Source organism: Heterodontus francisci, chromosome 11 (assembly GCF_036365525.1).
Source record: "Heterodontus francisci isolate sHetFra1 chromosome 11, sHetFra1.hap1, whole genome shotgun sequence".
NCBI classification, from domain to species: Eukaryota; Metazoa; Chordata; class Chondrichthyes; order Heterodontiformes; family Heterodontidae; genus Heterodontus; species Heterodontus francisci.
Window position 1 is genome coordinate 10,940,559 of NC_090381.1, and position 25,931 is coordinate 10,966,489.

At 46.8% G+C, this 25,931-nt stretch overlaps 1 protein-coding gene across 1 annotated transcript in view; it reads left to right on the top strand.

Moving 5' to 3' along the window:
- The window catches only part of ryk (receptor like tyrosine kinase), a 429,626-nt gene that overhangs the window by 106,754 nt on the left and 296,941 nt on the right, over positions 1-25,931 (top strand). Inside the window, exon 2 of the mRNA XM_068042876.1 lies at positions 21,982-22,103. Coding sequence (XP_067898977.1) covers positions 21,982-22,103 — 122 coding nt within the window. The remainder of the gene's footprint in view (positions 1-21,981; positions 22,104-25,931) is intronic.

Sequence of the window (25,931 nt, forward strand, 5' to 3'; positions counted from 1 at the left end):
AATGCATCCCAGGGTACTAAAAGAGATGGCGGGAGAAATAGCAGGTGTACTGGCGGTAATTTTCCAAAATTCACTGGACTCTGGGGTAGTCCCAGCTGATTGGAAAACAGCAGATGTGACACCACTGTTTAAAAAGGGAGGTAGACGAAAGATGGGGAATTATAGACCGGTTAGCTTAACCTCTGTAGTGGGGAAGATGCTTGAGTCTATTATCAAGGAAGAAATAGCAGGGCATCTCGATAGAAATTGTCTCGTTGGGCAGACGCAGCATGGGTTCATGAAGGGCAGGTCATGCTTGACAAATCTTTTGGAATTCTATGATGACATTATGAGCAAGGTGGACAATGGGGACCCAGTGGATGTGGTGTACCTAGATTTCCAAAAGGCCTTCGACAAGGTGCCACACAAGAGGCTGCTGCATAAGATTAAAAAAAAAGAACAAAAAAAATTACAGCACAGGAACAGGCCCTTCGGCCCTCCAAGCCTACGCCGATCCAGATCCTCTATCTAAACCTGTCGCCTATTTTCTAAGGGTCTGTATCTCTTTACTTCCTGCCCATTCATGTATCTGTCTAGATACATCTTAAAAGACGCTATCGTGCCCGCGTCTACCACCTCCGCTGGCAACGCGTTCCAGGCACCCACCACCCTCTGCGTAAAGAACTTTCCACGCATATCCCCCCTCATTCTTCTGAATTCCAATGAATGTAATCCCAATCTACTCAGTCTCCATAAGGATGCATGGCATTAGGGGTAAAGTATTAGCATGGATAGAGGATTGGTTGACTAACAGGAAGCAGAGAGTGGGGATAAATGAGTGCTATTCTGGTTGGCAATCAGTCACTAGTGGTGTGCCTCAGGGATCGGTGTTGGGACTGCAATTATTTACAATTTATATAGCTGATTTGGAGTTGGGGACCACGTGTAGGGTGTCAAAGTTTGCAGATGACACTAAGATGAGTGGCAGAGCAAAGTGTGCAGATGACTGTGAAACTTTGCAGAGGAACATAGATACATTGAGTGAGTGGACAAAGGTCTGGCAGGTGGAATACAATGTTAATAAATGTGAAGTCATTCATTTCGGTAGGAGTAACAGTAAAAAGGATTATTACTTGAATGGTAAAAAGTTGCAGCATGCTGCTATGCAGAGGGACCTGGGTGTCCTTGTGCATGAATCGCAGAAGGTTGGTCTGCAGGTACAGCAAGTAATTGGGAAGGCAAATGGAATTTTGTCCTTCATTGCTAAAGCGATTGCGTTTAAAAGCAGAGAGGTTATGTTGCAGCTGTATAAGGTACTGGTGAGGCTGCACCTGGAGTACTGTGTGCAGTTTTGGTCTCCTTACTTGAGGAAGGATGTACTGGCACTGGAGAGGGTGCAGAGGAGGTTCACTAGGTTGATTCCGGAGTTGAGGGGGTTGGCTTATGAGGAGAGACTGAGTAGATTGGGATTATATTCATTGGAATTCAGAAGAATGAGGGGGGATCTTATAGAAACATATAAAATTATGAAGGGAATAGATAAGATACAAGTAGAGAGGATGTTTCCACTGGCAGGTGAAGCTAGGACAAGAGGGCATAGCCTCAAGATTAGAGGGAGCAGATTTAGGACTGAATTAAGAAGGAACTTCTTCACCCAGAGGGTTGTTAATCTATGGAATTCCTTGCCCAGTGAAGTAGCTGACACTTCTTCAGTAAACATTTTTAAAGCTAAGGTAGATATCTTTTTGAACAATAAAGGAATTATGGGATACGGTGAGAGCGCGGGTAAGTGGATCTGAGTCCACGAAAAGATCAGCCATGATCTTATTGAATGGCGGAGCTGGCTCGACGGGCCGGATGGCCGACTCCTGCTCCTAGTTCTTATGATCACTTAAATGCACAGGCGTTAAGATAGATAGGAGTTACATAAACTTCCCCCATGACAACAATAGCAGAATGAGAGGACACTCAGATTCATGTCTAGGCTGGATTCCCATTCCCAGTGCAATTGGAGCATCTCCAGCACAACCACAGTACTCATCAGCTGCAAGGGATTTCATTCCAGCAATGGCATGCAAGTACTACAAAAGATTCATGCAGGTGCGTACCAGATTCCCTGACAGCTGGCATAATAATACATAAAAATGTGACAGACTTGTTAAAGCTGTTAGTGGGTAAAACGATAGATGATCAGTGGGAGCTGTTCAAAAGAGACTATAACGTGATACAGAAACAGTTCATACCCTGAAAGGGGCTCTACTTCCCAAAAAAACAGCTGTGGACGACTAATGAGCAAGAGACAACATAAAACAAAGAAAAAGCATACCAAAATGCATAAAATAACAGATTTCCGAGTAAATGGGTGGCAAAGCAACTAGTAAGAGCTACAAAAAGGGAGTATGAAAAGAAACTCACAAGGGACATCAAAATCAACACAAAAAAGAATTAAAGTTATATTAAAGAGGGAGGTCAGGAGCAATGTGGGATCCTTGAAAACTGCTAATGGCGATATTATCAATGCTTGTAAGGAAACGGCAGACACACTGAAGAATTACTTTACGTCACTATTTACAGTACAGGAAGAAGTCAGCATACTAGAAATCTCAACAAAACGAATACTGAATCAGGGACAGGGACTCACCACAATTAATATAAGCAAAATAACAGCAATTAAGTAGATAATGGCACTAAAGAGTGACAAATCCCCAGGATCAGATTGATTCCATCCAAGGGTTTTAAAGGAAGTAGGTGAGAATTTGGTGGACAAATTATTAGAATCAATTTTGAAAGACAGGATAAACTGTCACATAGGCACAGATTAATCAGGGATAGTCAGCATGGATTTGTTAAGGGAAGGTCGTGCCTTAGTAACTTGATTGAATTTTTTTGAGGAAGTAACAAAGAGGATTGATGAGGGTAGTGCAGTGGATGTGGTCTACATGGATTTTAGTAAAGCATTTGACAAGGTCCTGCATGGCAGACTGGTCAGAAAAGTAAAAACCCATGGGATACAGGGGAATGTGGCAAGTTGGATCCAAAATTGGTTTAGTGACAGGAAACAAAGGGTATTAGTCGATGCAAAAACAAGAAATGCTGGAATCACTCAGCAGGTCTGGCAGCATCTGTGGAAAGAGAAGCAGAGTTAACATTTCGGGTCAGTGACCCTTCTTCGGAACTCATTAGTATTAGTCGATGGATGTTTTTGCAATTGGAAAGTGGTTTCCAGCGGCGTTCGACAGGGCTCAGTGTTGGATCCCATGCTGTTTGTGGTATATATTAATGATTTGGACTTAAAGTTGGGAGGCATGATTGGGAACTTTCCTGATGACACAAAAATTAGCTGTGTAGTGGATAGTGAAGACGGTATCTCTAGACTCCAGAATGATATCAATGGTTGAGTGGGCGGAAAAGTGGCAAATGGAATTCAATCCAGAGAAGTGTGAGGAGGGGAGGGCAAACAAAGGAAGGGAGTACACAGTAAACGGGAGGATATTGAGATGGGTATAGGAAGTGAGAGACCTTGGAATGCATGTCCAGAGGTCCTTGAAGGTGGCAGGACAGGTAGATAGAGTGATGAAGAAGGCATATGGAATGCTTTCCTTTATTGGCTGAGGTATAGAATAGAAAAGCAGGGATGTAATGCTGGAACTATATAAAACGCTGGTTAGGCCACAGCTGGAGCATTGCGTACAGTTCTGGTCATCGCATTACGAGAAGGACATAATTGCTCTGGACAGAGTACAGAGGAGATTTACAAGAATGCTGCCAGGGCTTGAAAGTTGCAGCTTTGAGGAAAGATTGGATAGGCTAGAGTTGTTTTCCTTAGAACAGAGAAGGCTGAGGGGTGACTTATTTGAGGTGTACAAAATTATGAGGGGCCTAGATAGAGTAGACAGAAATGACCTGTTTCCTCTAGCAGAGAGGACAAATACCAGGGGGTACAAATTTAAGGTGTTTGGTAGAAGGATTAGAGGGGACATGAGGAAAAGCTTTTCACCCAGAGAATGGTGGGTGTCTGGAATTCGCTGTCCGGATCAGTGGTGGAGGCAGAAACCCTCAACTCCTTTAAAAGGTACCTGCACCTAAAGGGCAGTAATCTGCAAAGGCTACGGACCAGGTGCCTGAAGGTGGGATTTGAATGGACGGCTAGTTTGTTCAGCTGGCGCAGGCACAACGGACTGAATGGCCCAGGATGGGGGGATTCAGCAATTGAATTGCTATTGACTGTCATGGGGAAATGGTTAGGTTCTCTCTTGTTTGAGATAGTCATTGCCTGGCGCTTGTGTGGCGCGAATGTTGCTTGCCACTTACCAGCCCATGCCTGGATATTGTTCAGGTTGTGCTGTATTTCTACATGGACTGCTTCAGTATCTGAGGAGTCGCGAATGGTGCTGAACATTGTGCAATCATCAGCGAACATCCCCACTTCTGACCTTATCATTGAAAGACGCTTATTGACGCAGATGATCGGGCCTAGGACACTATCCTGCAGTGATGTCCTGGAGCTGAGATGATTGACCTACAACAATCACAACCATCTTTCTTTGCGCTAGGTATGATTCCAACCAGCCGAGAGTTTTCACCCGATTCCCATTGACTCCGCTTTTGCTAGGGCTCCTTGATGCCATACTCGGTCAAATGCTGCCTTGATGTCAAAGGCAGTGACTCTCACCTCACCTCTTGAGTTCAGCTCCTTTGTCCATGTTTGAACCAAGGCTGCAATGAGGTCAGGAGCTGGTTGTCCTGGCAGAACCCAAACTGAGCGTCACTGAGCAGGTTATTGCTAAGCAAGTGCCCCTTGATGGCACTGTCGACGACACCTTCCATCATTTGACAGATGATCGAGGGTAAACTGATGGGGCGGTAATTGGTGGATTGGATTTGTCCTGCTTTTTGAGCATAGGACATACCTGGGCAATTTTCCACTTTGCTGAGTAGATGCCAGTGTTGTAGCTGTACTGGAACAGCTTGGCTAGGGGCGTGGCATGTTCTGGAGCACAGGTCTTCAGTACTACGGCCGGAATATTGTCAGGGCTCATAGCTTTTGCAGTATCCAGTGCCTTCAGTTGTTAATATCATGCGGAGTGAGTCGGATTGGCTGCAGACTGGCATCTGTGATGCTAGGGACTTCTGGAGGAGGCTGAGGCTAGCGACACGCACATCCCATGAACAAATAAAAGAAAAAGCTGTGGCCTAACTAGAGCTTTATTAATGTTCTGCATAACGTCCTGCTTTGGTACTTATACCTGTACTTGTGAAGCCCAAGATCCCATATGCTTTGCAAACTACTCTCAATATGGCCTGCCACTTTCAAATATCTGTGCACATGAACCCCCAGGAGTGTTCCTTAGACTGTGCCACTTAGACTATATTGCATCTCCCTATCCCTTTTGCTAAAAAGCTTCACCTCACACTTCTCTGTATGAAATTCCATCTGCCCTTTGCCCATTTTGCTAGCCTATCTATGCTCTGTTGCAGTTGATTGGTATCATGCCCACTGTTTGCCACACCTCCAGGTTTGGTATCATTGGCAAATTTGGAAATTTTATTCTGTATTCTAATATCTAAATCATTTATATACTTAAATAAAAGTGGTCTGAGCACTGACTCCTGGGGAACTCAACTGTCTACCATCCTCCAGTCTGATAAGCTTACTTTTATCTCTTAAGCCAATTTCTTTTTTATCCAAGCTAACACTGATCCTCCTCTTCCACGAGCCTCAATTTTGTTTACTGTCTTTTATGTGGTACTTTGTGAAATCTATATAGACAACACCACTGCATTCCCTTCATCAACCTTCTCTGTTAGTTGATCAGAAATTCAGTTAGATTAGTGAAGCACAATCTGTCTTTGACAAATCTATGCTGGTTCTCCTTAAATAACTGAAACCTCTCCAAGTCCCTGTTGATTTTTTTCCCCCTGATTATTGTTTCTAAAACTTTACCCGCCGCTGATAATTAACTGGCCTGTAGTTGCTTGGAATGTCCTTACAAAAAATAGCTTTATTAATTTATCTTGACACCTTAAAAGATTTGTTGGCATAATACCCCAGGTCTGTCCGTTCCTGCATCCCTTTAAAATTGTACCAAAATGCAATACTTCACATAGATAGTCATCGTCATAGGAAGATACAGCACTGAAACGGGCCCTTCAGCCCACCAGGTCTGTGCCGACCATCAACCACCCATTTATACTAATCCTACATTAATCCCATATTCCCGACCACATCCCCTCCAACATGAATCCCATATTCCCTACCGACACTAGGGGCAATTTTACAAGAGCCAATTTACTTATCAACCTGCAAGTCTTCACTCTGCATTAAATTTCATCTACCATGCACCTGCCCCTTTCACCCATCTGTGTTCTCTTGAGAGGTCTGCTATTATCCTTCATACTGTTGACTCCAATTCCAAGTTTTGTGCCATCTGCAAACTTATAGTAATTGTATGTTCCTGTGAGGAAGAAAGACAAGTTTGGCAAGTTTCGGGAAGCTTGGATAACACGGGATATTGTGAGCCTAGTCAAAAAGAAAAAGGAAGCATTTGTAAGGGCTGGAAAGCTAGGAACAGATGAAGCACTTGAGGAATATAAAGACAGTAGGAAGGAACTTAAGCAAGGAGTCGGGAGGGCTAAAAGGGGTCATGAAAAGTCATTGGCAAACAGGATTAAGGAAAATCCCAAGGCTTTTTAGACATATACAAAGAGCAAGAGAGTAACCAGGGAAAGGGTTGGCCCACTCAAGGACAGAGATGGGAATCTATGTGTGGAGCCAGAGGAAATGGGTGATGTGCTAAATGAGTACTTTGCATCAGTATTCACCAAAGAGAAGGACTTGGTGGATGATGAGCCGAAGGAAGGGAGTGCAGATAGTCTCAGTCATCTCTATCAAAAAGGAGGAGGTGTTGGGTGTCTTGCAAAGCATTAAGGTAGATAAGTCCCCAGGGCCTGATGGGATCTACCCTAGAATACTGAGGGAGGCTAGGGAAGAAATTGCTGGGGCCTTGACAGAAATCTTTGCATCCTCATTGGCTACAGGTGAGGTCCCAGAGGACTGGAGACAGCCAATGTTGTTCCTTTGTTTAAGAAGGGTAGCAAGGATAATCCAGGAAATTATAGGCCGGTGAGCCTTACGTCAGTGGTAGGGAAACTATTAGAGAGGATTATTCGTGACAGGATTTACTCCCATTTGGAAACAAACAAACTTATTAGCGAGAGGCAGCATGGTTTTGTGAAGGGGAGGTCGTGTCTTACTAATTTGATTGAGTTTTTTGAGGAAGTGACGAAGATGATTGATGAAGGAAGGGCAGTGGATGTTATCTATATGGACTTCAGTAAAGCCTTTGACAAGGTCCCTCATGGCAGACTGGTACAAAAGGTGAAGTCACATGGGATCAGAGGTGAGCTGGCAAGATGGATACGGAACTGGCTCGGTCATAGAAGACAGAGGGTATCAGTGGATGGGTGTTTTTCTGAATGGAGGGATGTGACTAGTGGTGTTCCGCAGGGATCAGTGCTGGGACCTTTGCTGTTTGTAGTTTATATAAATGATTTGGAGGAAAATGTAGCTGGTCTGATTAGAAAGTTTGCGGATGACACAAAGGTTGGTGGAGTTGCGGATAATGATGAGGATTGTCAGAGGATACAGCAGGATATAGATCAGTTGGAGACTTGGGCGGAGTAATGGCAGATAGAGTTTAATCCGGACAAATGTGAGGTAATGCATTTTGGAAGGTCTAATGCAGGTGGGAGGTATACAGTAAATGGCAGAACCCTTAGGAGTATTGACAGGCAGAGAGATCTGGGCGTACAGGTCCAAGGTCACTGAAAGTGGCAACGCAGGTGGATAAGGTAGTCAAGAAGGCATACGGCATGCTTGCCTTCATCGGTCGGGGCATAGAGTATAAAAATTGGCAAGTCATGTTGCAGCTGTACAGAACGTTAGTTCGGCCACACTTAGAATATTGCGTGCAATTCTGGTCGCCACACTACCAGAACGACGAGGAGGCTTTGGAGAGGGTACAGAGGAGGTTTACCAGGATGTTGCCTGGTCTGGAGGGCATTAGCTATGAGGAGAGGTTGGAAAAACTCGGATTGTTTTCACTGGAACGACGGAGGTGGAGGGGCGACATGATAGAGGTTTACAAAGTTATGAGCGGCATGGACAGAGTGGATAGTCAGAAGCTTTTTCCCAGGGTGGAAGAGTCAGTTACTAGGGGACCTAGGTTTAAGGTGCGAGGGGCAAAGTTTAGAGGGGATGTGTGAGGCAAATTTTTTACACAGAGGGTGGTGAGTGCCTGGAACTTGCTGCCAGGGGAGGTGGTGGAAGCAGATACGATAGCGACGTTTAAGAGACATCTTTTGCCAAATATATGAATAGGAAGGGAATAGAGGGATATGGGCCCGGAAGTGCAGAAGGTGTTAGTTTAGGCAGGCATCAAGATCGGCGCAGGCTTGGAGGGCCGAATGGCCTTTTCCTGTGCTGTACTGCTCTTTGTTCTTTGTATCCCCTGTATCCAAGTCCAGGACATTGATGTATATCAAAAAAGAGAAGTGAACAAAGAACAGTACAGCACAGGAGCAGGCCATTCGGCCCCCCAAGCCTGCGCCGATCTTGATGCCTGCCTGAACTAACACCTTCTGCACTTCCGGGGCCCATATCCCTCTATTCCCTCTCTATTTTTTTTAAGAGATACAGCACCGAAACAGGCCCTTTGGCCCACCGAGTCTGTGTCCACCATCAATCACCCATTTATACTAATCTTACACTAATTCCATATTCCTATCACATCCCCACCTGTCCCTATATTTCCCTACCACCTACCTATACTAGGGGCAATTTATAATGGCCAATTTACCTATCAAGCTGCAAGTCTTTGGCATGTGGGAGGAAACCGGAGCACCCGGCGGAAACCCACGCAGACACAGGGAGAACTTGCAAACTCCACACAGGCAGTACCAGAATTGAACCCGGGTCGCTGGAGCTGTGAGGCTGCAGTGCTAACCATTGCGCCACCCCTATTCATATATTTGTCAAGATGTCTCTTAAACGTCGCTATCGTATCTGCTTCCACCACTTCCCCCGGCAGCAAGTTCCAGGCACTCACCACCCTCTGTGTAAAAAAACTTGCCTCGCACATCCCCTCTAAACTTTGCCCCTCGCACCGTAAACCTATGTCCCCTAGTAATTGACTCTTCCACAATGGGAAAAAGCTTCTGACTATCCACTCTGTCCATGCCGCTCATAACTTTGTAAACCTTTGTGGTCCTAATAGTGACCCCTTGGGGATACTATTGTATACTTTCTGTACAGTCTGAGTAACAACTGTACATAATTATTATTGACTTTTTGTCTCCTAGGCAATTTTGTATCAGTGCCTCTTTATTCCGATGGGCTTGAATTTTGCGAACAAGTCGTTGATGTGGCGCTTTATCAGATGCCTTTTAAATGTCCATATACACAAGGTCAACTGCACTACCTGCATCAAAGAACTGAATTGCGTTCCTCAGCCGCAATTTGCAGTAAACGAATATGTGTTGGCTGTCATCTATTAACCTATATTATTCCAAGTGAAAACTAATTTTGTGTCTCATAGTTTCCTCACGACTGATATTAGACTGACTGGTCTGTAGTTACTGGGTTTAACCCTTTTTTTTGAACAGGGGTGTAACATTCACCATTGTCCAGTTTTCTAACAACACTGCCAGATGAGCACGTGTAGATTATTCAGCCTTTTGCGTTATTCAGTTAGAACACGCCTGATCTGTTACTTTAACTGCTTTGATACACTATGATTCCATATCCTTCAATACCTTTACCAAACTTATCTCACCGTTGAAATTTTCCATTAAACTAGCATCAGCAGTCCAGAGTTCCACTACCCTGATATTTACAGTTCTCCTATGCATATCCAAGGCGGGCGGGCATGTTGTGCTCAGAGCCTCCACTATTTTCACTCTTCAGCAATCTAGGATACATCTTATCCAGACCAGGTGAATTCGTTGTGAGCTGCCAACCTTTCAAGATCACAAGAAATAGGAGCAGGAGTAGACTATATGGCCCATTGAGCTTGCTCCGCCATTCAGTATGATCATGGCTGATCTTGGGATTCGGCTCCACTTTCCCGCCCCCTTGCCATATCCTTTGATTCCCTGAGAGACCAAAAATCTGTCTACCCCAAACTTAAATGTATTCAACGATGGAGCATCTACCCCTCTGAGGTAGAGAATTCCAAAGATTCACAACCATTTGAGTGAAATAATTTTTCCTCAAATGGGTCCAAAATGATTGGCCCCTTATCCTGAGACTGTGCCTCCGTGTTTTAGATTCTCCAACCAGCAGAAACATCTCTGTGTCTACCCTGTTGAGCCCCTTTGGAATCTTGTATGTTTCAATGAGATCGCCTCTCATTCTTCTAAACTCCAATTTACTCAACCTCTCATCATAGAACAGCCCCCTCATCCCAGGGACCAATTCAGCTAACTCCTCTTCATCTACTTTTATCCTATCCAATTTCTCTGCCCCCTCTTCCTTTACTTTGATATTGGCAGCATTCTCCTTTGTGAAGACACGTGCAAAGTACTCATTCAGTACATCAGCCATGTGTCTTCTGTCTCCACCAGACGATTTTCATTTATTGTTAACAATCGGCCTCACCATTCCTTTGACTATCTCTTTATATTTTATAAAAGGCTTAAGTGTTTCCTTTTATGTCACCTGCTAATCTTTTCTAATACACTCTTTGCTGCTGTAATTTTCTTCTTCAGTTTTCCTCTGGAATTTAAACGCTACTTGATGCTCTAATGGCATTGTTTGTGCTGAAGTCAGAATTAGAGACTGTAGGGATTGCATTGGACCACATTGTGCCATTTTCTTAGGTGCTACGCAGCTACATAAGGTTCGAAAATTCAGGTCCAAGCTGCACACGCAGGGAAGTGCACAGGATAGCAACTTGGCAAAGGAGTTCGTGCACACGCGCCTAACAACCACCGAAAACATGTTGAGCAGTGAGATGATAACACAAATCTCTGTGCAACTCTGATTTGACACAAAAGCCGCCGTTTTTGAACTTTACACTCCAGCAATGCCCTGTCTTAACTTTGCACAGCTGAATATGCGTTAAATGAAACCAAGGACCCGCAGGCCCACCAACACCTATTGCACCATATAGTAGTGGTAGGCAAAGGAAAAGCTTTGTAGTTCTCCAAGAGTATTGTTTTTTGAGAGGATGATATGTTATGAAGTTTTCTTTATCAATCATGTAAAATGTAACATTTTGCACTAGTTTCCTATGTTGCCCATTCTTGGCTTCTGGTCCAGTAACACCTCAGTTTTAAAACTTGCATGTTTGCGTTAAAATTTCTCCATGGCCTCACCCCGCTCTATCTTTATAACCTCTTGCAGCCAAATTCTGCATGCTGATGGTATACTGTTTTCTACAAGCTGCATTGTTTTGTTGCATCACACAAAGCGGGCAAGGGTTCTGTGCCATTATATTCCGAAAGCCATTGCAGTTGAAAGGAAGCATCCGACACTGCACTGTTGGAAAATGAGCATGCAAAAGACCAAGCTACAATTTAATCTCTTTTTAAGAAGTTGACAGCTCAGAAAATTGTCAGTTGGTTACAATGGAACTTGCAGATGCTGTTACAAGCGCCAGTGTACCATTGAAAAAAACTTGATCGTCCAAAGCTGCCACTATTCATTCAACATAATGTGCAAAATGGTGGTTGCTTGCCAAGTGCAAATAAAGTCCGAGAGGACTACCTATGGAAGATTTTTGCTACACGTTGCGAGGAGATGAACTCTGTGGAATGCCAAATCCCCCACCTTGCAAGGCTGGCATGGCGCTGTCTGACAATTCCACCAAACTCTGTGGATGCAGGGAGAGCTGTGTTCACAGTATAGACAGGGAATGAAGAAAGAAACAGTGGCAGGTTGTTCCATGCTCCCATTCAACCACTGACTTCAGCGAGTAAAGAATGTGACCTGTTTATAGTCAGCTTTTTACAATAGTTTTGAGTATACAATAAATGCCATTTGAAACCAGAAACCTCCTTTGTTGTTGTTTTGTTTTAAATAGATCATATTCATAGTTTGTTGCGAAGCCGTGAAATCTATGATTTAGGTATGTGAAATTGAGAAATTCCCAAATCTTAAAATGCCGTCACCATGAAATTTGTAATATTTGACCGTGAATTTGGTAGGGCCCTACTCACTACAGTCTGACCCCCTCATTGATATAAATTGTAAGTAGCTGAGGAAAGGAAAAATTCCCAACTGGGAAAGAACTGATTTCAGTGATTTAAGAGGGACTTGGTGTAGGTAGACTGGAAAAGGCAGATTTAAAACAGAGATGAGGAGAAATTACTTCCCTCAAAGGGTCGTGAATCTGTGGAATTCACTACCCCAGAGTGCGGTGGATGCTGGGACATTGAGTAAATTTAAGGAGGAGATAGACAGATTTTTAATTAGTAAAGGGTTATGGAGAATGGGCAGGAAAGTGGAGTTGAGGCCGAGATGAGATCAGCCATGATCGTATTGAATGGCGGAGTAGGCTCGAGGGGCTGAATTGCCTACTCCTGCTCCTAGTTCTTATGCTCTTAAAAGTTCGTGTACGCACTCAACATATTCCTTTAAAGGGAAAAGGTTGAGCATCCAAAGCTAATGTACTCTGGATGACAAAATAAATGTTAAAATAAAACATTAAAAGGAGGTATATGCTAAATGTCAATAGTAAGATTCAGTTAATAACCAAGAAGAATATGGAAAGTACAGGAGGGAATTGAAAAAGTTCAAATGGGAGGCAAAGAGAGGTTACACAAAATATTAGCAGGCAACATTAAATTGAACTCTTAAAACATTTTATAAACGTAAGTTGTAAGCGGTTTGCTAGGGAAAAGGTTAAGCCTATTAAGGACCAAAGGGAAATCTTGTAGAGACAGAGGAGATGGCTAAATCATAAAAGAGTACTTTGCATCAGTCTTCACAAAGAAAGCAGATGTTGTAAAGATTACACTGAAAGAGAGGGAAGTTAAAGGCAGGATATTGTCACGCTCACGCAAGGAGCAATTATGAACAATAAAAATGAACTGAGGATTTGAACTCCAAAATGGACACTTTTTCTGCAAGACAAAATGGAGTAAGAGGTCAGGTGACCTCCTGTACTGTGAATACACGTGGTAACTGCTGGAACTCTGAACCACACATCATGTCTGGTCAAGTGTTGAAGAAAGCAATAATAGCCCATTCAGTGTTAACGGCTACCATTTTCAAGCTGTTGGACTACCCATGACTTTGCAGACAGAGTCTCCTGATTCAAACTCAGGATAATAGGTGTGAAAAAGCAACACTATATCAAGATAGCATAGAGGTGAGTAGCAACATCCAAATTCATTGTCTAACAATGGTCACACCGTCAAACCATTTATGAAAACACAATGAGACAGAAACCAAGACTCTGATGAAGTTTTAATCAGACACATCGTTGAGTCAGAAAGCCAGGAGGCTGAGAGAGGTCTATTACTGTAAAGCAGAAAATCCTGCCCGAATACCATTTTAAAACTACCTTGAGGCAGAGACTTTGGCAACTGAGAGATTGTAACAGGACTTTTCGCCATTGGACTGTCACTGAGATTTAACCAAAGACGTCTGCAGCAAAGCATTTGTCCGCCTGAAACTTTCTAAGTTTGACTTCAGTGAACTAGGAAAAGAAAAGCCAGGCCTGTGCCATTTAAATTTTCCTCCTGGGGAAACAAACAAGGTTTCGCAACTAACTCTTTTTAAAACCATCAGACCTAAATGCATGCTATCTTTTAATCTCTATCTTTTCTTGTGTGTGTCCATGTTTGAGTGGGTGAAGTTGTAAATTTTTGGATTTTGGTTAATAAACACAAGTTTTCTCGTAGGTTTAAAGAAAGATCAGTCATTTGTCTGTTTATTGACCATTAAAATGCTCAAAGGCTAAACACGATTCAAATCAAAACACTGTGTGGTCAGTTGAGAGGTGAATAAACACCTCTATCATTTCTCACCTGTCCAAACTATAGTAATCGATTGCATTTATTGTATATGCAAAAATTATTGTAAAAAGCTGACTATAAACAGGTCACATTCTTTATTCACTGAAGGCAGTGGTTGAATGTGAACATGGAGCAACCTGCCACTGTCTCTCTCTTCATTCCCTGTCTGCTCTGTGAACATCTGTCAGCGCTTAGACACAGCTCTCGCCGCGTCCATAGAGTTTGTCAGAATTGGCAGGCGGTGCCGTGCTAGCCTTGCATGGTGGGAGATTCTGCATTCCACAGAGTTCCAAAACTGCAGCACAGGCAAAGTACAATCTGATTCTTCTGCAATGCTTTTATGAGCAGGAATCTCCAGCCTATAGTTCTTGGCAAAGCCAGGAATCACATCAACCAAGTTTAAATCCACCGTGACCAGGTGCATTTGTGCAGGGTCAAAGATACACACAGCTTTTAGGAATGTCGCAGAAGGTTGTTGAAACCTCTGAGCCGCTTTTTCTTCACAGCTTGACTCTTTCCCCAAAGCAGTAATATTGTTTGAATTTTTTTGCCATGTAATAAAATACCTGTTGAGCACAGGCATTTAATTCACTGTCATCAGAGTATTGTTCATTCAACTGTGCTTCAGCCCAGAAGAGTGCATCCATTATTTTATTGTACGCTTTGTGGATTGTGACGTGTTGAGATTCAAACCAAGTGATTGAATCCATCAGTTGTGTAGCGTGCTTGACAACCTGTTCATTAAGCTGAACATGATTTAAAAGGGTTATAATGTCTGTTAAACCCTGTGTTTTCTATGTCAGTGTGAGCTGTTCTGAGACGAAGTATGAGCAGTATTTTAGGTGAGCGGCATGATACTGTATTGCCTGAAACCAAGAATTTCAACGTGTAACTACTGGCTTTCGAGGAAGGGCGGCAATGTTTCATTCCCCAATTTCAGCCTTTCAGCCGCATTTGCAATGTGTTGCCAGTATTGAAGCTCGTGGCTAGGACAATGTTTGAAGATCTTTTTAATGTAGCCTACCAGTTTACCAAACTCGCTTTTCCACAGCTCACTGACGAGACACATGTGCATAACATGTAATATGGACAGCATTAGGCATTGCACATTGGAGCACAAATTTGAAAGATTTTGTCATGTAAGCTGTATTGTCAGTAATAAAAGGAAACACTTTGCATTTTACACTATTTTAAAATGATTTTTATTATCGTTTGGGAAACTGTGGTGTAACTAACAGCTTTTAAGTGGACGCAGTCTGCGAGCACTGTTAGCTTTCCTGACTCTACATCTTCGGACTTACCAAACGTAAAATCAAACATACGTGCAGCACATAGTTGTCTTGCTCATCGGTGGGTGCATCACAAATAATTGCAAAAGACTCATGTATTAATCTAAGACTTCATCACCTCACAATGTGTAGTAGAAACCTTTGGTAGGTAGTCCTGTTGTAGTTTATTTGCACTTGGCAAGCAACCACCATTTTGCATATTGCGTTGAATGAATACCTGCAGCTTTGGGTGATCAAGTTTTTCTCATGGTGTGTTGGTGCTTGCAAGTTCCATTGTAACCAGCTGATGATTTTTTGAGTTCTCTGTCAACTTCCTAAAAAGAGATGAAATCGCTCCTTGTTTTCTTGCCTGTTCGTTTTCCAGCATTGTGGTATCAGTTGCTCCCTACCTGCTGTGGTGGCTTTCGGACTCTAAGTGGCGCTGAACCCTCGCCTGCCATGTGTGATCCAACAAAACATTGCAGTTTGTACAAAACAGTATTCCACCACCGTCATGCAGAATTCTTTCACTCGATGTGCTGCAGTAATGGTTGTGGCCATTTTTGATTTGCTCAATCTGGCATTCTCACTAGTCTGCAATACTTGAGACTGCTTCTCTCAAAACTACACCAAAAGCTTCGTCTACCAATCAGCGAGATGAACCTTATGTCAATTACTAAAATGCACGATGTTTGTAACATACCCAGCAATCAGCGAGGTGAGCCTTGTGTCAATGAATGAAATGTGTGAAGTTTGCAAAATGGCCAATTTCACAGACGACCTGAGATTTCAGTGTCTGTGACATTTTTTACAGCCATGAATTTGGGAGGATCCTATTCATTGAATACAGTTGGAGTGCCAAAGGACTGGAGGGTCACCACTGTTCATGAAAAGAGAGGAATAAAAATGGAAGCAACCAGCCAGTCAAATTAACATTGGTAGTGCATACATTATTGGAAATCCATTATCAGGAACAAAAAAATAAACTTTTGTTTGGAAAGGCATGGGTTAATGTAGGAGAGGCACTATGGATTTGTCGTTGAAAAGATGAATGCGTGGCTGGAGGGAGGGCTTTCGATTCCTGGGACACTGAGACCGGTTCTATGGCAGATGGGGCCTGTACAGCATGGATGGGTTGCACCTGAACAAAGCTGGGACCAATGTCTTTGCGAGGCGATTTGCTAGTTCTACTGGGGCGAGCTTAAACTGACTTGGCAAGGGTGTGGGAACCAGGAAGTAAAATCAGAGAGGAATACCAAGGTGCACAGAGAATTGGGAGAGACAGATAGCACTAGAGTAGGAAATAGTAAGACATTAGGTGGGGCCAGCCTTAGAAGGAATCTAATAAATTTGGTTTAATGTGCACGTATATGAAAGAGCGGAGTGTGGTAACTAAGGTAGCTGAGCTTCAGGTGGAGATAGCCAAATGGAAATATGATCTTTTGGTAATCATGGATACCTGGCTCAAAAAAAGGACAGGACTGGGAACTAAATATTACTGAATACAAGGTGTCCAGGCAAGATAGGCAAGCAAAGAAAGTAGGAGGGGTAGCTGTATTGAATATGGGAAACATTACAGCGCTGGAGAGAGAGGATGTCCGAGAGTGGTCAAAGACAGAATCTGTTTGATTAGAGCTTAGAAACAATACAAATAACCTTGCATTGCTCGGTGTAGTCTATAGGCCACCAACTAGTGGAAAGGATATAGAGCAACAAATTTGCAAGGAAATTACAGAGAGGTGCAAGAATTATGGAGTAGATATAATGGGGGACTTTAATTATCCTAATATAGACTGGGATAGTAATGTGTAAAGAGCAGAGAGGGGCAAGAGTTTCTAGAGTGTGTTCAGGAGAATTTTCTACATCGGTATGTTTCCAGTCTAACGAGTAAGAAGGCATTGTTGAATCTGGTTTTGGGGAAAGAGGTAGTCAAGTGAATCAAGTGTCAGTAGGGGAACATTTAGGGGGCATAGCCCTCTATAAGGTTTAGGTTAGCTATGGGAGAGTACAATAATCACTCCATAGTGAAGATAATTAACTGGGGGAGGGCCAACTTCAATGGAGTGAGAACAGATCTGGCCCAAGTTAATTGAAATCAAAGCTTGACTGGCAAAACTGTAACTGAACAATAGGTTTCCTGTAAAGAGGAGATAGTTTGTGCACAGTCAAGGTACATTTCCGCAATGGGGAAAGGTAGGGCAAACAGATCCAGAGCTCCCTGGATGATGAAAGAGATAGAGTAAGATGAAGCAGTTTTGACAGGTGTCAGGCGGAGAATACAATTGAGAACCAGGCTGAATTTAGAAGATTCAGAGGTTTGGTGACATAAATAGTAAAAAGGTGGTAAAAGGAGAAATGGGGTCGATTAGGGACCAATAAAGGGATTTATGCATGGAGGCAGAGTGCATGGTTGAGGTCATAACTTTGTATCTGTCTTTCTGAAGGAAGAAGATGCTGCCCAAGTCATAGTGAAAGAGGACATAGTTGGGATAATGAATGGGCTAAAAATTGATGAGGAGGAGGTATGTACCTAAAGTTGATAAGTCACCAGGACCAAATGAGATACATCTGAGGATGCTGAGGGAAGTAAGGGTAGAAATCGTGGAGGTAATGGCCATAATCTTCAAATCGTTAGATACAGGGGTAGTGACGGGACTGGAGAATTGTAAATGTAAATGTTAAACCTTTGTTCAAAAAGGATGTAAGGACAAGCCCAGCAACTGCAGGCCAATCAGTTTAACCTTGGTGGTGGGAAAGCTTTTAGAAGTGATAATTTGTGACAAAATTAATGGTCACATGGACAAATGTGTATTAATTAAGGAAAGTCAGCCCAGATTTAAGGGCAAATTGTTTAACTAACTTGAGTTTTGTGAGGAGGTTGATGAAGGTAACGTGGTTGATATGGTGTACATAGACTTTCAAAAGAACATGATTCGGTAAAGTGCCACATAACAGGCTTGTCAGCAAAGCTGGAGCCCATGGAATAAAAGGGACAGTGGCAGCATGCATGCAAAATTGGCTGACAGGAAACAGAGTCGTTGTGAATGGTTGTTTATCGCACTGGAGAAGATATTTAGGGGTGTTTGCCACGGGTCAGTGTGAGGACCACTGATTTTCTTGATATATATTAATGACCTAGATTTGGGTGTGCAGGGGGTGATTTCAAAATTTGCAGATGACGCCAAACCTGAAAGTATTATGAACTGTGAGGAGCATAGTGATAAAGTTCAAGAGGACATTGACAGGCTGATGGAATGGGCAGACATGTGGCAGATGAAATTTAATGCAGAAAAGTGTGAAGTCATTCATTTTGATGAGAAGAACGAGGGGAGGCAATATCAATTAAATGATACAATTCTAAAGGGGGTGCAGGAGCAGAGGGGTATATGTGCACAAATCATTGAAGGTTGCAGGGCAGGTTGAGAGAGCAGTTAATAAAGCATTAAAAGGGATCCTAGGCTTTACAAATACATGGAGTACAAGAACAAGGAAGTTATGATAAACCTGTATAAAACACTGGTTTGGCCTCAACTGGAGTACTGTGTCCAGTTCTGAGCGCCACACTTTTGGACGAATGTTAAGGCATGAGAGAGTGCAGAAAAGATTCACGAGAACAGTTCCAGGGGTGAGGAACTTAAGTTATGTGGATGGGTTGGAGAAGTTGGGTCTGTTCTCCTTAGATAAGAGGAGATTTGATGGAGGTGTTCAAAATCAAGAGGGGTCTGGACAAAGTAGATGGGGAGAAACTGCGGTCATTGGCAGAAGGATCCAGAATCAGAGAACATTGATTTAAGGTGTTTGGCAAAAGAAGCAATGGTGACATGAGGAAAAACATTTTTACACAGCAAGTGGTTAGGATCTGCAATGCATGGCCTGAGTGTGTTGTGGAGGGAGAGCTAATCGAGGCCTTCAAAAGAGAACTGGCTAATTATCAAGAAAGCAAATGCACATGCGATACAGGGTAACTTGATAAGGTGGATTCAAAATTGGCTTAGCTGTAGGAGACAGAGAGTGATGACTGGAAGCCAGTGTCCAGTGGCGTACCACAGGGATCTGTGCTGGGTCCCCTATTGTTTGTCATTTATATAAACAAGATAGATGACTATGTGGGGGTAGGATCAGTAAGTTCGCGGATGACACAAAGATTGGCCGAGTGGTTAACAGTGAGATTGAGTGTCTTGGGTTACAGGAAGATATAGACGGGATGGTCAAATGGGCAGAAAAGTGGCAGATGGAATTTAGCCCTGAAAAGTGTGAGGTGATACACTTTGGAAGGAGTAATGTGACACGGAAGTATTCAATGAATGACCTGACACTGGGACGTTCCAAGGAACAAAGGGAACTTGGCGTGTTTGTCCATAGATCTCTGAAGGCAGAAGGGCAGGTTAATAGGGTGGTGAAAAAGGCATATGGGACACTTGCCTTTATCAATCGAGGCATAGATTACAAAAGCAGGGAGGTCATGTTGGAGTTGTATAGAACTTTGGTAAGGCCACAGCTGGAGTACTGTGTGCAATTCTGGTCGCCACATTATAGGAAGGATGTGATTGCACTGGAGGGGGTGCAGAGGAGATTCACCAGGATGTTGCCTGGGATGGAACATTTAAGCTATGAAGAGAGGTTGGATAGACTTGGGTGTTTTTGCTGGAGCAGAGAAGACTGAGGGGTGACCTGATCGAGGTGTACAAGATTATGAGGGGCATGGACAGGGTGGATAGGGAGCAGCTGTTCCCCTTAGTTGAAGGATCAGTTACGAGGGGACACAAGTTGAAGGTGAGGGGCAGGAGGTTTAAGGGGGATTTGAGGAAGAACGTTTTTACCCAGAGGGTGGTGACGGTCTGGAATGCCCTGCCTGGGAGGGTGGTAGAGGCGGGTTGCCTCACATCCTTTAAAAAGTACCTGGATGAGCACTTGGCACATCACAACATTCAAGGCTATGGGCCAAGTGCTGGCAAATGGGATTAGGTAGACTGGTCAGGTGTTTTAATGCATCGGTGCAGACTCGATGGGCCGAAGGACCTCTTCTGCACTGTATTATTCTGTGATTCTGAACAGAAAAATTTTGCAGGGCTATCGGGAAAAAGCAGAAGAGTGGAACTAGGGGAGTTGCTCTTGCAGAAAGCTGAGACAGACACAACGGGCCAAATGGCCTCCTGTGCTGTAACCATTTTATTATTCTATGAAATTCTGTCTGAGCAACTTAATGAAATTCTTTGAGCTAATGGAGAAGGTTGATCAAGGTAGTGGAGTAGATGTGTATATGGGCTTTTAGAAGACAATCAACAAAGTGCCACACAGGAAGCTTATTAAGAAAATGAAAGCCCATGGAATTCAGGGAAAAGTGGCAGTATTGATATAACATTGGCTCAGTGACAGGAAGGAAAGGGTGGTGGTGGATGGATGTTTTTCAGATCGGGAGCTGTTTTGCAGTGGTATTCCCCAAAGATCAGTTTTGGGTCCATTACTCTTTGCAATTTTTATAAATGAGACTCTGGTTTAGGGAGCAGTGTAATAATGCTTGCAGATTGTATGAAACTTGACAAAGTAGTATATAGTGATCAAGAAGTTATAGGTTTCAGGATGAAATGGACAGATGGTGAAGTGGGTGGAAGCAGGGCATATAGAGTTCAGTGCAGAGAAGCGTGAACTGATGCACTTTGATGGACTTGGATGGAAAGACAGTGCACTATAAATGGCATGATTTTGAGAAGTGTAGATGGGCAAAGAGCCCTTGGTAGCCAGATACATAAAAGGTAGCAGGGTAAGTCAATAAGGTGGTTAAAAATGCGTATAGGTTACTTAGGTTTATGAATGGAATATAACAGCAAAGAGATAATGCTAGAATTTTATAAATCACTGGTTAGCCTTCGTGCTGATGGCTGTTGTCAGGTATCGTAGCAGGCCGAGGCTACTAGCACTGGGTTACTTACACAATCCACAGACTGTATTTCTGACATTAACCATGGCATGTAACGGTTAAATCAAGTCCACATGAACGTACCTACAATCCTGGTATCTGTGTAATTCTTCTTAGTGGGATGTTATGTGGGTACAGAAGAGGTTTACCAGGATGCTGCCTGGTCTGGAGGGTATTAGCTATGAGGAGAGGTTGGATAAACTCGGATTGTTTTCACTGGAACGACGGAGGTGGAGGGGCCACATGATAGAGGTTTACAAAGTTATGAGTGGCATGGACAGAGTGGATAGTCAGAAGCTTTTTCCACGGATGGAAGAGTCAGTTACTAGGGTACGTAGGTTTAAGGTGCGAGGGACAAAGTTTAGAGGGGACGTGCGAGGTAAGTTCTTTACACAGAGGGTGGTGAGTGCCTGGAACTTGCTGCCGGGGTAGGTGGTGGAAGCAGGTACGATAGCGACGTTTAAGAGGCATCTTGACAAATACATGAATAGGAAGGGAATAGAGGGATACGGTCCCCGGAAGTGCAGAAGGTTTTAGTTTAGACAGGCATCAAGATCGGCGCAGGCTTGGAGGGCCGAATGGCCTGTTCCTGTGCTGTACTGTTCTTTGTTCTTTGTTATTTTTTTGCAAGGTGATAGAAGATAAAGTGCAATAGTCACTTCTGTATCGTGACATTTGCAGTTTGTTCTGGTATGTTTTGTTACATGTAAGCTGTTGATGTTTGTGACTGAGAGATTTTAAAAATAGTTGATAATTTGGACACCATGCACATGGATTTATTTTTTCTCTCAACAGGTCTTGATGCTGAGTTATATTATGTGCGGAATGATGTTGTCAGTCACTATGCGCTCACTTTTGAATTACTTGTACCGGGTGAGACCAACAGCCTTCACTTCACTTGGCATGCTAAATCCAAGGTAAGTTTGAAAGTTAGTTCAGGACAAATTCCAATGGGAATGAATTACTACACGGAATGACAGGAAGCAAATTTCTGTTCATATTCATCACATCAATTCAGAACAGTACATTTTACGGCGCCTGTCACAGGCTTCCCCACTTGGAGAAGAGGAAAATTAGTGAAGGCCATGCTTCTGCATCCCTAACTAATTGCTGGGCTGTATTTCTTCATGAAGAAATATCACATGTAAGACTATCTCTGATCACTCCCTTGTATTGCTATCCACCGACATCCACTTCCTCCTCCCAGCCATACCTGCTTCTGTATTTGTCCGCATAAAAATCTCTCTCCCAATCCACTGATATTTGCACTTTTGCAATCCCAACTGTCTATCTTTTGACCCTCCATTCACCATGACATTTCTGCAGCTACCGTTATGCTTATTGTCACCCTCACCTCTATCTTTGATGCATTAGTCCCCATTAAAACCATGAATTTCTCTCTCACCCTGGAAATTCCCTCTGGTAGGCCCTCATCTCCGCTCCCTCAGGGATACAAACTTGAATATATATGGCAGACAACAGGTTGAGCCATCGCCCCCAGATCGGGCTGGACCTCATAAAGCACTGTCAAGCTCTGCTGTCCTCTCCTGGAATGCAAAGATATAACCCTCCTTTTCTCTGCGACAGGCCATCTTCTTAAACCCTTCTCAGGAGAGAGAGAGAGAGGGGGAGGGGGGATGGGAGAGAGAGAGAGAGGGCGGGCGGAAGAGGGGGGGGAATGGGAGAGAGGGGGGGGGATGGGAGAGCGGGGTGACGGGAGAGAGAGGGGGATGGGGGATGGGAGAGAGAGAGAGGTGGATGGGGGAGGAGAGGGAGGGGGATGGGAGGGGGAGGGGAGGTAGGGGGAGGGGGATGGGAGGGAGGGGGAGGGGGATGGGAGAGAGGGGGAGGGGGATGGGAGAGAGGGGGAGGGGGATGGGAGAGAGGGGGAGGGGGATGGGAGAGAGGGGGAGGGGGATGGGGGGGAGGGGGATGGGAGGGAGGGGGAGGGGAGAGAGGGGGAGGGGGATGGGAGGGAGGGGGGAGGGGGAGGGGAGAGAGGGGGAGGGGGAGGGGAGAGAGGAGAGAGGGGGGAGGGGGAGGGGGGAGAGAGAGAGAGGGGGGGGAAACGGGAGAGAGAGGGGGGGGAAACGGGAGAGAGAGGGGGGGGGAACGGGAGAGAGAGGGGGGGGGAACGGGAGAGAGAGGGGGGGGAACGGGAGAGAGAGGGGGGGGGGGGAACGGGAGAGAGAGAGAGGGGGGGGGAACGGGAGAGAGAGAGAGGGGGGGGGAACGGGAGAGAGAGAGAGGGGGGAGGGGGAGGGGGGAGAGAGAGAGAGGGGGGGGAAACGGGAGAGAGAGGGGGGGAACGGGAGAGAGAGGGGGGGGGAACGGGAGAGAGAGGGGGGGGAACGGGAGAGAGAGGGGGGGGGGGGAACGGGAGAGAGAGAGAGGGGGGGGGAACGGGAGAGAGAGAGAGGGGGGGGGAACGGGAGAGAGAGAGAGGGGGGGGGGAACGGGAGAGAGAGAGGGGGGGGGGAACGGGAGAGAGAGAGGGGGGGGGGAACGGGAGAGAGAGAGGGGGGGGGGAACGGGAGAGAGAGAGGGGGGGGGGAACGGGAGAGAGAGAGGGGGGGGGGAACGGGAGAGAGAGAGGGGGGGGGGAACGGGAGAGAGAGAGGGGGGGGGGGAACGGGAGAGAGAGAGGGGGGGGGGAACGGGAGAGAGAGAGGGGGGGGGGAACGGGAGAGAGAGAGGGGGGGGGGAACGGGAGAGAGAGAGGGGGGGGGGAACGGGAGAGAGAGAGGGGGGGGGAACGGGAGAGAGAGAGGGGGGGGAACGGGAGAGAGGGGGGGGGGAACGGGAGAGAGAGAGGGGGGGGAAACGGGAGAGAGAGAGGGGGGGGAAACGGGAGAGAGAGAGGGGGGGGAAACGGGAGAGAGAGAGGGGGGGGAAACGGGAGAGAGAGAGGGGGGGGAAACGGGAGAGAGAGAGGGGGGGGAACGGGAGAGAGAGAGGGGGGGGAACGGGAGAGAGAGAGGGGGGGGAAACGGGAGAGAGAGGGGGGGGGGAAACGGGAGAGAGAGGGGGGGGGGAAACGGGAGAGAGAGGGGGGGGGAAACGGGAGAGAGGGGGGGGAAACGGGAGAGAGGGGGGGGAAACGGGAGAGGGGGGGGGAAACGGGAGAGGGGGGGGGAACGGGAGAGAGAGGGGGTTGGGGAGGGGGGAAGGGAGAGAGAGAGGGGGTTGGGGAGGGGCGATGGGGGACGGGAGAGAGAGAGAGGGAGGGGGGACTGGAGGGGGGGGGGGCGGGGACGGGAGACAGGAAAGAGAGGGGGGGACGGGAGAGAGAGAGGGGGAGGGGGACAGGTGAGAGAGAGAGAGGGGAAGGGTGGGAGGGGACGGGAGAGAGTGGGGGAGGGGGACGGGAGAGAGAGAGAGGGGGAGGGGGACGGGAGAGAGAGAGAGGGGGAGGGGGACGGGAGAGAGAGAGAGGGGGAGGGGGACGGGAGAGAGAGAGAGGGGGGAGGGGGACGGGAGAGAGAGAGAGGGGGGAGGGGGACGGGAGAGAGAGAGAGGGGGGACGGGGACGGGAGAGAGAGAGAGGGGGGACGGGGACGGGAGAGAGAGGGGGGAGGGGGACGGGAGAGAGAGAGGGGGGAGGGGGAACGGGAGAGAGAGAGGGGGAGGGGGACGGGAGAGAGAGAGGGGGAGGGGGACGGGAGAGAGAGAGGGGGAGGGGGACGGGAGAGAGAGAGGGGGAGGGGGACGGGAGAGAGAGAGGGGGAGGGGGACGGGAGAGAGAGAGGGGGAGGGGGACGGGAGAGAGAGAGGGGGAGGGGGACGGGAGAGAGAGAGGGGGAGGGGGACGGGAGAGAGAGAGGGGGAGGGGGACGGGAGAGAGGGGGAGGGGGACGGGAGAGAGGGGGAGGGGGACGGGAGAGAGGGGGAGGGGGACGGGAGAGAGGGGGAGGGGGACGGGAGAGAGGGGGAGGGGGACGGGAGAGAGGGGGAGGGGGACGGGAGAGAGGGGGAGGGGGACGGGAGAGAGGGGGAGGGGGACGGGAGAGAGGGGGAGGGGGACGGGAGAGAGGGGGAGGGGGACGGGGGAGAGAGGGGGAGGGGGACGGGGGAGAGAGGGGGAGGGGGACGGGGGAGAGGGGGAGAGGGGGACGGGAGAGGGGGAGAGGGGGACGGGAGAGGGGGAGAGGGGGACGGGAGAGGGGGAGAGGGGGGAGGGGGACGGGAGAGGGGGGAGGGGGACGGGAGAGGGGGGAGGGGGACGGGAGAGGGGGGAGGGGGACGGGAGAGAGAGAGAGGGGGAGGGGGACGGGAGAGAGAGAGAGGGGGAGGGGGACGGGAGAGAGGGGGAGGGGGACGGGAGAGAGGGGGAGGGGGACGGGGGGGAGGGGGAGGGGGACGGGGGGGAGGGGGACGGGAGAGAGGGAGAGGGGGACGGGGGAGAGGGGGGAGGGGGACGGGAGAGAGGGAGAGGGGGAGGGGGACGGGAGAGAGAGAGAGGGGGTAGGGGGACGGGAGAGAGAGAGAGGGGGTAGGGGGACGGGAGAGAGAGAGAGGGGGAGGGGGACGGGAGAGAGAGAGAGAGAGGGGGAGGGGGACGGGAGAGAGGGGGAGGGGGACGGGGGAGAAGGGGGAGGGGGACGGGGGAGAAGGGGGAGGGGGACGGGGGAGAGGGGGGAGGGGGACGGGAGAGAGGGAGAGGGGGGAGGGGGACGGGAGAGAGAGAGAGAGAGGGGGGAGGGGGACGGGAGAGAGAGAGAGGGGGGAGGGGGACGGGAGAGAGA